Consider the following 12,512-nt stretch of genomic DNA (forward strand, 5'->3'; position numbering starts at 1 on the left):
TGTTTCCCCGATAATAAGACCTATCCCGAAAATAAGCCCTCCCCTTACTGTGTAAGATTCCTCGAAAATAAGCCCTCCCCCGACAATAAGCCCTATTGAGATTGCTACTGTAGTGAAGGTGATCCCCTGCGCTACATGCTACATTATAGTACCCTCTGTATGCACCGTTCCCCCGCCAGTGAAACGCACGCCGCGCTCCGAGCTGCATCCAATCAGAGCTGCAGCAGTGAGCGCATCATCCTGTTCTTCCCCAGTGATTTGCTTATTGAATAAAGGTACATTTTTTTGTTCACATTTACCTGTTTATTAAAATTGCTGTCAATGTTCATTAAAATAAGCCCTCCCCTGAAAATAAGCCCTCTGGTGTTTTTCTGTCCAAAAAAATTAATAAGACGGTGTCTTATTATCGGGGAAACACGGTAGTTGGAAATGTTTAATAAGCACTTCATAATGTGGAGCTGGAACTCAGGAGTGACACTAGAGGCAAAATATAGAAATGTGGGAATTATAAGGAATAGAGATGTTAAATTAACCCTTGGGAGCTGACTAGGTAACACGAGAGAACACAGACACATACACACACACACACTCACACACAACATACATTTCCATAAATATGCATAAGAAAAGTGGGTCTAGGTTGGAGCCCTGGATTGTACCCACAGTTAGGGTACATGTGAAACTGAGAAGGAGCAGTAAATAGAGGAAGGATCAAGAAAGAGCAGTTTCATAAAAACCCAGAGAAGAGAGTATCCAGGAAGAAAAGTTGGTTAGTATTGACAAATACTGCAGAAAGATCAAGAAAGATAAATATTGAGAAAAATTTATTATTTGTATGATTTTAGACTCCCTGTGGGCAGGCACTGTCTTTTTGTATCCCCCATTTTTAAGTGTCCTGTACATAGTAGGCATGTAACAAATGTTTATTGATTGATTGATTGATATTTAACAATATTTAGGTCACTTGTAACTTTTAAAAATTTATTTTTATTTTATTAAGTATTTCCCAATTACATGTAAAAGAATGAGCAATCATTTAAAAATTTTTTTTAATTTCAAACTCTCTCTCTTCTGCTTGTCCCCCCCTCTTCTTTGAGAAGGCAAGCACTTTTATTTTGATTATACATGTGAGGTCATGCCAAACATATTTCCATGTTAACAGCACTACCAAAGAAAACACAGACAAAATAAAACAAAAATAAAGTTTAAAAAAAAGTCCGTTTCAATCTGTGTTCAGAGTTCATCAGTTCACTCTTTGAAGTTGGATAGCATTTTTCATCATGAATCCTGTGTTGTCTTGATCAGAGTAGTTAAGTCTTTCCCAATTGATCATCTTTACAATACTGCTGTTAACTGTGTACAATATCCTCCTTGTTCTTTGAGTTCATATAAATCTTCCCGGGTTTTTCTGAAACCATCCTAGTCATCAATTTTTATAGTAACATACCATCATAATCATATACCACAACTTGTTCAGCCATTCCCCAATTGATGGGAATCCCCTCAATTTCCAATTCTTTGCCATCACAAAAAGAACTGCTATAAATATTTTTACCTTTTCTTTGTTCTCTTTGGGATACAGACCTAGTAGTAGTATTGCTGGGTCAAAGGGTATACACAGTTTTATAGCCCTTTAGGGGTAGTTCCAAATTGTCCTCCAGAATGATTGGACTAGTTCACAAATCCATCAATAATACATCAGTATCACAATTTTTCCACATCCTCTCTGATATTTGTCATTTTCCTATTCTTTCATGTTAACCAATCTGATAGGTACGAAGTGGTATCTTAGAGTTGTTTCAATTTGCATTTCTGTAATAAGGAGTGATTGAAAACATTTTTATGTGACTATTGACAACTGATTTCTTCATCTGAAAACTGCTCTGGCCATTTATCAATGGGCAATGGTTCTTATTTTTATAAATTTGACTCGGTTCCCTATATATTTTGAAAAATGAGCCTTTATCAGAGAAACCTTTGTAAATTCCCTCCCCCCCCATTTCCTGTTTCCTTCTAATTTTGGCTGCATTGTTTTTGTTTATGTAAAAGTTTTTTTAATTTCGTGTAATCCAGATTGTCTATTTGCTTCCTGTAATCTCGTCTATCTCTTGTTTTGTCATAAATACTTCCTTTATCCATAGATCTGACAGGTACATTTTTCCATGGTCATCTAATTTACTTATATCACTCCTTATGTCTAAATCATTTTTCTATTTTCCTTATCTTGGTATATGATGTGAGACATTTATCTATGCCTGATGTTCAATGGTTTAGTCTTGTCTGACTTTTTATGACTCCATATTCTCTGCATGGTTTTCTTTGCAAAGATACTGGAGTGGTTTCATTTCCTTTTCCAGTGGATTAAAGCAAACAGAGGTTAAATGACTTACCCAGGGTCACGCAGCCAGCAAATGTCTGAGGACAGATTTGAATGCAGATCTTTATGACTACAGGTCCAGCACTCTATCCACTGAGCCTATCTATCTATCTAGCTGCTTCTTGGTCTATACCTTGTTTCTGCCAAAATGTTTTCCATTTTCTTCCAGCAATTTTTGTGAAATACTGAGTTCTTACCCAAAACCTTTGATCTTTTGAAGTGTATTGGGTGTTCCAGGAGGACTAGTACCTCTGATGTGGGGGCTTGCTGAGCATTTTTCAGGGCTACTCATCTACCTTTGGCGTCCACCTTTCACCCCACTCTCACCCGTGGCTCCAAGAAGCTGTAGCATGAGCAGCAGAAATATCCTGGTAAACCATCTCAGCAGTCAGGCTAAACCAGGTTGAAGATAACTGACAGTCCTCAGATCCATTGGTGATTAGGGGAGATATCTGTCCCAAGCATGTGAAGATTTTCTGTGGTGGAATGGGCAGATAAGAACAATTTGTTCCAACGGCCAGGAAGGCAGCAGAAGCAGGTGTCATTGGAATTCTTAGAGCTTGGTCAGACATTGAAAATCCCAAGGTTGTATACTGTGTCCTGAGTCGTTGCTAGTCTTTTTGGCTGTTGTCTTGCCACTGGCCTTCAGTGACTCTGGAACAGAGAATGAGGCTGACAACTTTGTGCAACTCTGCCTCACTTAAATCCAATTTATGTGCAAGTTAACACATCACTTCATGATGTCATTGGTCCTCCAAAACAAAGAATGAACAACAACAAATAAGGATCTTTTGTTTTATCAAACACTAGATTACTGTGGTCAAATACTGCTGTCTATTGTATATGTAATTTATTCCACTGATCCATCACTCTATTTCTTAGCCAGTACCAGGTTGTTTTAATAATTACTGGTTTGTGATATAGTTTGAAATCTGGAATTGCTGGTCTTCCTTCCTTAACATTTTTTTTTCATTGATTCCCTTGATATCCTTGGCTTTTTGTTCTTCCAGATGAATTTTGTTACCATTTTTTCTAGCTCTATAAAATAAATTTTGGTAGTTTCCTATGGCTTTGGTGGTTTGGTATGGTTTGGTAAGTAAATTAATTTAGGTAGAATTATCATTTTTTATTTTATTGGCTTGGTCTACCCACGAGTAATATTTCTCCAATTGTTTAGATCTGTCTTTTTGTGTATGTATGAAAGTATTTTGTAATTGTGTTCATATAGTTACTGAGTTTATCATGGAAGATAGACTCCCAGGTGTTTTACATTGTCTGTAGTTATTTTAAATGGAATTTCTCTTTCTATTACTTCCTACTGAACTTTGTTGGTAATTATAGAAATGCTGATGATTTATGTGGGTTTATTTTAAATCCTGCAACTTTGCTGAAGTTGATAATTGTTTCAACTAGTTTTTTATTTGATTCTCTAGGGTCTTCTAAGTATACCATCATACAATCTGCAAAGAGCAGTAGTTTTGTTTCCTCATTGCATATTTTTATTCCTTCAATTTCTTTTTCTTTTCTTATTGCCATAGCTAACATTTCTAGTACAATATTGAATAATAGTGGTGATAATAGACATCCTTGCTTTACTCCTGATCTTATTGGGAAGACTTCAAGTTTATCCCCATTACAGATAATGCTTGCTTTTAGTTTTAGATGGATACTACTAATCATTTCATCCATTTGACTTTGTTTTATAGTTTCTTGATGTCTCTTAGAGTCATTAGTTTCCACTTGCCTAATTCCAATTTTTAAGGAATTATTTTCATCAGTGAATTTCTTTACCTCTTTTTCCATTTGGTCATCTCTCTTTTTTAAGGTGTTAATTTCTTCAGTATTTTATGTGCCTCTTTTATCAAACTTTCACTTGTCTTTTCATAATTTACTTCCTTTGTTTTCATTTGTTTACCCAATTTTTCCTGTGCCTCTGTTATTTGATTTTTAAACATTTTTTGAGCTCTTTTAGTAATTCTTGTTGGGCTTGTGTACAATTCACTTTCTTTTGAGGCTTTGCTTGTAGCTTTTTTGATTTCAGTGTCTGCTTCTAAGTTTGTGTCTTGATCTTCCCTGTCACCACTATAGATTTTTATGGTCAGATTTGTTATTGTTGTTTGCTCATTTTTCATCCTATATCTTGATTTGGAACTTTATGTTAAAGTTGAGCTCTGCTCCTGGGATGGAGGGGGCACTGTCCTAAGTTTCAGGTTTTTTACTCTTCTGTTTTCAGAACTAGCTTTGACAGGTCTGTGCTTTCAGTTGTGTAGTTAACCATCTTTTCCTTTTACAGACCTAATTTTGCCTACTTTCCATTTTCTTTGGGACCAAGATCCTGCATTGGACAGTACTTTTCACAGGTAACAAATGACTGTCCTTTACCTCCTTACCTCCAGAACAGTTTGGCATCTGTGTGAAAACCTGAGTACAAATCCAGCTTTAGACATTTGCTAGCTATGTGACCCTGGACAGGTCATTTAACTTCCATTTGCCTCGGTTTCCTTAGTTGTAAAATGGGAATAACAATAGCAAAACCTACCTCCCAGGGCTGTTGTGAGAACCAAGTGAGATAATATTTGTAAAGTGCTTTGGAAATCTTATAGCACTACATAAAGTCTAGCTATCATTATTGTGTTATGTTTAAAATGACTCATTTCCTTGGGGGAGCCTTTAAGCAGAGATTAGGGATACTGGTCAAGGATTTTATAGGAGGGAGGAGTATATGCTTCTGATAGAGAGCTGAACTAGCTCTGTGACCATGGGCAAATAGCTTCCTCCTCTGGACTTTGGTTTCTTCTGCAAATTCAGGGCACTTAACTAGATAACCTTCTAGCTTTGACATCCTCTAAGAAGTTTGACATTTCATAAGGGAGATGACTTTAATTGTCTAAGGTTTATATTCAGCAAACATGTATTAAACATTTGCTCTATATAAAGTTCTGTATTGAGCAAAGTTGGAGATATGAAGATGAATAAAACAATCATTGCTCTCAAGGAGCCTTTCTTCTGTAGGAGAGAGGAGACAGGGATTCAAATCACTATATTAGCTGACCGTTATATTGCACATTACTTACATAATCTCATTCAGTCCTTATGCCTGCTCTGTGAGAGAGGACATAAGTCCCCATTTTACAGATGAGGAAACTAAGACTTAAATGAGTTCTCTTGCCCAGCATCATCCAGTGAGAAAGTTTTAGCACTAGGACTTGAAATCAAGTGTTCTGGTTCCAATTCCAGTGATCTTTTCACTCTGCCCCTACTAATTCGTGCTTGGGAATAATTCGTAAGGGAATAAACATTTGTTTGGTGCCTTCTATGTATCTGGCACTGTGCTAAGCACTTTTGCAAATATTATATCATTTGATCCTCATGACAATCGTTGGAGTAGGTGCTATTATCATTTCCATTTTACCATCAAAGACACCGAGGCAAACAAAGGTTGAGTGCCCGGGGTTACATAGGAGTCTGAGGCTGGATATGAACTCCAGTCTTCTTGATTCCAGGCCTCCCCACCCCCTCTCCACTGCTCTAAACACTCTGCCATCAGCTGCCTTATGTGAAAGGTACAAAGAACATGCCAGGGAGGATGTGAGAGGGTTGGGTGGGCTTCATGGGTCTTAGAGAAAGGGCAAGACTTCCATGGTCATAGTTGGGGAAGAAGGGCAATAAGGGATAATTGGAGCTATCTTTCCCCAGCCTTATGATATTATAAGGGTCCTTGTGAGTCTTTCCCACCATGGCAGATTTAAAAGCGTAGTGAGCCACAAAAATTCAGCTGGAATTTTCACTTCTTGGCATGCTAAGTGTAAACCCAAGTTAAACATCTTGTTAATGGCAGTTTGTAAATTAAAGCACTACCACTGATCAATAGTTTTGTATAATTAATAGAATAAAGAGATGTCATCTGCAAAAACAAAACAAAACAAAAAACAGCAAGATGTGACTTGTTATTGACCCATTGTTTTTCATTTGGTTATAGATGGAGGTGAAAGTGCTGATGGCCAAACTATTTCAGAGGCTGGAATTTCAGATGGTCCCGGGACAGAGCTTTGGAATTTTGGATTCTGTGACTCTGAAGCCCAAGGATGGCCTGGTCTGCACACTCAAGCCCTGGGGAAGTTAGGCAGGTTTTCTCTCGTCTTGAAGGATGTCTCTGGTTCAGCCTTTAAATGTTGGATTCTTTAGATGTCATGGACCTTTCTCAGAATGCAATTTAGAATTAGGGGCCTTCCAATTCAGAAAGCTGGTACAATGCAGATGGCTAAGCTATTGGATCTTAAAGGCCCAGCTTGCAATAGGTTATCTGACATCTAAAGTTAAGAATATTTATTCTCACTCCTAATGGATAGAGGCAGCATGAAATAGTGGACAGTGCTGGATTTGGAGCCAGGAAAACGTGGGTCCAACCCTGCCCCAGGTAGTAGCTGTGTGATGCTGGGCAACTCATTGCACTCATCTCAGTTCGTTTCATTGTATGTAAAATGAGAATAGTAGTAGTATTTATTTCACAGGCTTATTGTGAGAATCAAATGAAGTCAAGTATGTGAAGAACTTTGTAAATCTTAAAATGCTATATAAATGCCAGCTATGCTAGAGAATTATGCATGATAGAGAATTAGTTCTTGGGATTCAGGAGAAAACAACCTACATTATGATTGAGAAGGGTCATGGTAGAAGGCAAAGAACTGATTAAAGGTGAACTCAAAAGATGAAGTAATCAGTACCTGAAATAATCAGAGAAGTTTCTTCCTTCTTTTCTTTTGAGGATTATTATTCTGAATCTGGTAATCTGGTCAAAGTAATCTAGTAAAAGGAGATCAGTTAAAAATTAATTTAAAATCTCTTATTTCTAAGAGAAGTGTAGAGAGTGAATTTGCTTTCACATTTGTTACCAAGACCTTGGAAAAAAATAACCATGCCTCAGTTCTCCGTTACCACTGAGAACATTTATGGATAGTGGCCAGGTAAGTGGCAGGCTGCCATGTGGAATTGGAACCTGTTTTGCTCTGTGCCCACCATCACTTGCTGAATAAACCCTAGTACCTTAACCCTTCATAACCACAGAACTTCCAAGTTGGGGGTAGTTGTAGCCACTACTGATAACTAGGTCTCTGCCCTAAGTACCTAGACCTGAGAATTTGGGACATTGATTCTAGCCCACCCTAAAGGGTAGAGTTCAGAGAACTCCCTGCCCTGCCTTGCTCTGTGGAATCATCTTAGAAAAACAACCATGATTAAGGCATCAAAGACTGGAATCAGTTTAGACATCAAGATATCAAAAGACTGGCTGCCAGGCTGTTTTACCCCAGGACCTTGATGAGGAGCTGAGTGAATGCCCTTTAGGGCACATGTCATCTCCCATCATCTTGGCATATGGTAAACAAACTGGTGCCAAGGGTGAGTTTAGTCTAGTCTGGAGGGCCTCATCACCATTATATTTGGCCTTTCAGATGTGCAACCCAATCTATTTGTTGCTCCCTAGTATATGAAAAGAGGGTGGACTTGACATGACTCACTATATCAGGGTGGGAACACTACCATAACTAGCAAACTCCCACCTCCTCCTCCCTTTAATATCTGTGATTCAGTCACTTCTTCCAAGGCTAAAACCTTCCATAGCTACTACTTCCTGCTCTTATCTCCATCCAACTCCTTACCCCCATCCATCTCTGCTCTGTTTATCCATGATACATTTAAGAATACCTGTGCCATGGTTAACAAACTCCCCTTTATCCCAAACCCATTCCTCTCATATTCTCTCCATTTTTTGGTGCTCACGAAAACCTGGCTCCCTCAAGAAAGAACCTGCATCTTGACTACCATCTATAGTACTGAACGCTCCTTTTTTTTCCTGCTTTCTTGGCACATTGACCCAGGAGGAAGTAGCAGATTTCATGCTTCTCACAACCATTTCTAGACCCACCCCACACTTCTCTGAGTTTATGCCATTGACACAACCCTATCCAGATCCTAACTCTCTTTTCTTTGTCAAGGAATTCAGTATTTGGCTTGTACTCTTTTTTGAGTGTGTATGAAAACACAAGCATGTATTAAAAGCTGTTTCACAGTTAGTTTCTAAGGCTCCCTGCCAACTATATATAGGTAATAAAAGCAGGAAATCTGAACAAAGAGTTTAGGTAGAGGATTTTATTCTTTATTTTCCCTCTTTTTATTACTTTGCACTGGAATCAGTTGGTGAACTAGCATTTATTAAGCACTAAGTGCCAAGAACTATAAGTAGAAAGTAATACATTTCCTGCCCTTCAGGTGCTTATATTCTAATAGAGGAAGAAGATGCATAAAAAATGAAAAGAGGGGAAAGATCTGGAGTGAAACCTAGAAAGCAATGACATATAGTTGTCCTGGGCAGCCTGTGGAGGAGCCTTAGATGAGCCTTCCAATCAGAGGGAGAGACTGCAGGAAGATACTTCTGATGTGTTAATTCCAGGGCTAGAGTAATGATGATCTTCAGGATGAAGAATTGTGGTATGGAGACCAAAAAGAAATTTCAGGGTTGAAAAAACTGGAGCTGTTTGAACCTGTAGAGCCCTGGTTGGTTTGTAGGAATAGTAATCTGTAAAATTTGCTTAATGGATGCAGTTTAGCAATCAGAAATTATGAAGTTTGTGAGGATTTTTTTTTTTTGCCTTTTTTGGAGGGCAATTGGGGTTAAGTAACTTGCCCAAGGGTACACGGCTAGTTTTTGTGTGTGTGTGTGTGTGGGTGTTGTGTCTGAGGCTGGAACTGACCTCGGTTCCTCCTGACTCCAGGGCCCGCGCTGTACTCACTGCGCCACCTTGCTGCCCCAAGAATTTTCTAAGTGTAAGTCAGGTGGAACTTTCAGAAAGGGACACAGACCCTAATGAGTAGAAAGTTGAGGTTAAAAAAAAGTCTTTGTAGCTATTCATTCCATGTTTTTTGAGTTTAGATGCTAGGACCTAAGAATCTGCTTTTAGAGAGGAATTTTCTATTATAGCAAAGCTCTGAAGACTAACAGGATCTTCTTATTGGGGAGAAAAAAGCAGCTAAGGGTTTTTTGTGACTAGATGTATGAGAACTCCCTTTCTTAGAGCCTAAGAAGTTTGAGCTTCTGGGCATTATGCCAAAATATAGTTGGTGAAATCCAATCTTCTTATGGGAAAGAAGTAGCATCTCAACTAAGGCCACTAGCTGAAGTCATCAGACTCCGCAAGGTTCAGCATTCCATACAACCCATACTTATCAGATTCCTATCTTGTGATGCCAGTCAAGTGTAGACCCAGCAGAAGCACTGTGAGGCTATCAGCAAAGAAGACATTAAAAGCCTGCAATGTCAGGGTCAAGCATTAGTTTTTCTCTTCTTTGCATGTGCCTTGGTCACTAGTACTCCCTATTTCCACTAGTGGGTGGACATTTGTGGTATACCGTGTCCCAGGTTTGTAGGAGAAATGTGTTATTGTAATTTTGCATACCATGCTATTTAATTAAATGCTTTTGCTTTTAATTACTAATGTCTCCTGGCTAATTAGCAAAAGTGAACATATTGGTGGTGAAGCAACATGGTAAGAAAGGTAGAAAGAGGTATTTCAGGCAAGTTGTAAAACAGAAAGATGTGTACTTTTACAAAAAGTGTTCCCTATTGTGATAGAAGAAATCCTATAAAGAATGTAAATTGAACTGGATTATCTATGGATTGTTAAGTCTTCCAGGTGCTTATGTTTGTAACTGAGTTTATGCTGGTTGCATCAAACCCTGAAACACTGTAAAGCATTATGGAAGAGATACATAACCACTCAAGAGTCTGGCCTAAACATCCACACAAGAAAAATCAAATAAATGAAGAATGTCACCCAGAATGTGACATGCAGTCGAATAGACAACCTATAAGGCTTCTCCATCAGTTTGTTTATCTGAGACAAACAGTATAAAGAAATAACGAGTTAGGCCCAGAATTAAACAAAAAGAGGAGAAAGGACTGGATTTCCTCTACGAAATTATGAAACTCATTCAGTGACCCCAAATTTCCCCCTGAAACAGACACATTTTTAAAATAAGGGTATTCTACCAGTGTTGTCATATAGCTGTGAGACACAGAATACAGCTGTCTCCAAAGAACTGACTAGAAATTTCATACAGAGGATAATGACAAAAGCACATTGTGGTTATGAATAGGATGCAACATATAACAAGTAAGCACCTTCAAAGAAGAGTATGATTAAAATGTATGACAGAAAAAGGAGCTGGACTAGGCATGGAAAATGATGAGGGATGATAAGTCGGGGGGGGGGGCGAGATCCATGTGATGACACGCAAAGGTGAGAGAAGATTCCGGCCCCTTAGGTGGACCCCTGTGCCCAGGAGAACATGGACGAGAGGCAAAGAAGATGGTCAGGTGTGATTCGATGATGGTCTCTATCACGGGGTGGGGATATCCACATTTTTTAAGATCATAGATCTGTTTGGATATGTGAAAAACTCAGAAATCTCTGTAGAAAACACATGTACAAATAGATAGAAATGAGGATACTTTGACAGGTTTTCCTTCAAGTTGAATCTTCCAAATCTACCTTAAATAATTAAGAAGCTGTTAGAGACATAGAAATCTAAGTCCATAAAGAATGAAGAACTAGATAGCAAAAAATCAAATTAAGAGGCGTGAATTTTTCTTGAATCATTGTGAAGTTAGAATGCTATAAATATAGCTAAAGCATTAAAATATTATCACTAGAAACTATCAAACCTTCATAAAACTTTAAAATAATGTTTTAACTGCCTAGTATATTGTTGTTGGGTTAGTACCAATATGTAGACTGTGGAAAATCTATGTTGAAATCCCATTGTTACAACCAAGAAGCTAGAAATCTCACATGAAATCATGTATATAATCATTACATTATCAAAAATCCAATTATCTTTCCACAATGTTGTATTGCTCTAATCAATAAATATGTATTAAGTGCTTACTAAATGCAAGCACTATGCAAAATATAGAAAACGCAAAGAAAAAATAATTTATAATAGGCCTGTCCTCAAGGAGCTTATATTCTAATGGGAGAGACAACACGAATATAAGCAGGTACATACAAAATTGAGGCAGAGTAGATGAAGGTAGCCTTGGAAGGGAAGGCACTGGCACCTTAGGAGGACCAAAAGAGGTTTCCTGCTGAAAATGATTTTTGAGTTTGAAGGAAGCTGCTAGGTATTCTAAGAGGTACAGACAGGGAGGAATAATTTTCTAGACCTGAGGGATAACCAGTGCAAAGGCATGGACATGGGAGATGAGGGGCTGTGGATGGACAATGGAAAGCTGGCCATGATGCTGGACCATAGTGGGGGGAAGGGAGCTATATATAAGAAGAGTAGGAAAACAAGAAGGAGCCAGGTTGTGCTGCCACATGGCCACCCTTCCCTGCCAGAAGCTCCCTCCCTCTGAGAATCTTCACTCCCAGACACATGGAAGAACTGACACAGCAGACTGGAAGTCTGAATGGGGTGAAACAAGGACTAGAACCCTTCCCAAGGGTAAAACCAGTAGCAGGTATGAAAGCAAAGTCCTTGCTTGCATACAGGTTTTAAAAATCTCATTCTGGCCTATCTTCTTGTCTCCTGTATGATTCGATCTTAAGCTTGGGCAGTTTACTGAATTTTACTGGAATAGATTCCAACAAGTCTACCTAGAATGTTCTCATTTTTATTATGTTGCTTTAAGTGGTTAGAATGCCTTATAACTTGCTAACAGAATCAAATGTTTCGATGAGGAAGCTAGAAATCTCAGTAGAAAACATGGACAGGTGCATAGAAACAAGGCCATTTTGAAGGAGCCAACATGTGCTTGCTTCTTAGAAATGTCCAGAACTTAGGACACCTAGTTGAAGGAATCAAGAATAATTACAATAGAGATGAAAATCAAAGTTAATAATGTATCTACTATTTAGCAAAAAAAAAAAAAAGAAATTCCTAAAAGGAAACAGGCCTTTATTAAACACCTGCTCTGTGCCAGGTGATGTGCAAAACATTGTAAAGCTATCTCATGTGATCCTCACAGTTATGCCTAGGAGGTAGGCATTATTATTGCTTCTATTTTACAGCTGAGGTAACCTGGTCAGATGGCACCCATCTAGTAAGATGTCACCTATCTATTTTAAAGTGGCTGAGG

The 12,512-nt window shown here is 38.4% G+C and overlaps 1 protein-coding gene across 1 annotated transcript in view; it reads left to right on the top strand.

Moving 5' to 3' along the window:
* Positions 1–12,310, top strand: part of LOC138173821 (cholesterol 24-hydroxylase-like) — a 53,505-nt gene extending 41,195 nt beyond the window's left edge. Inside the window, exons 12-13 of the mRNA XM_069103906.1 lie at positions 4,671–4,737; positions 6,357–12,310. Of these exons, the coding sequence (XP_068960007.1) occupies positions 4,671–4,737; positions 6,357–6,500 (211 nt within the window). The 3' untranslated portion in view covers positions 6,501–12,310. The remainder of the gene's footprint in view (positions 1–4,670; positions 4,738–6,356) is intronic.
* The last annotated feature ends 202 nt before the right edge of the window (positions 12,311–12,512 follow it).

Source organism: Petaurus breviceps, unplaced genomic scaffold (genome assembly GCF_028583685.1).
Source record: "Petaurus breviceps papuanus isolate PSGF00001 unplaced genomic scaffold, PetGlider_PUasm1.0 65, whole genome shotgun sequence".
NCBI lineage: Eukaryota > Metazoa > Chordata > Mammalia > Diprotodontia > Petauridae > Petaurus > Petaurus breviceps.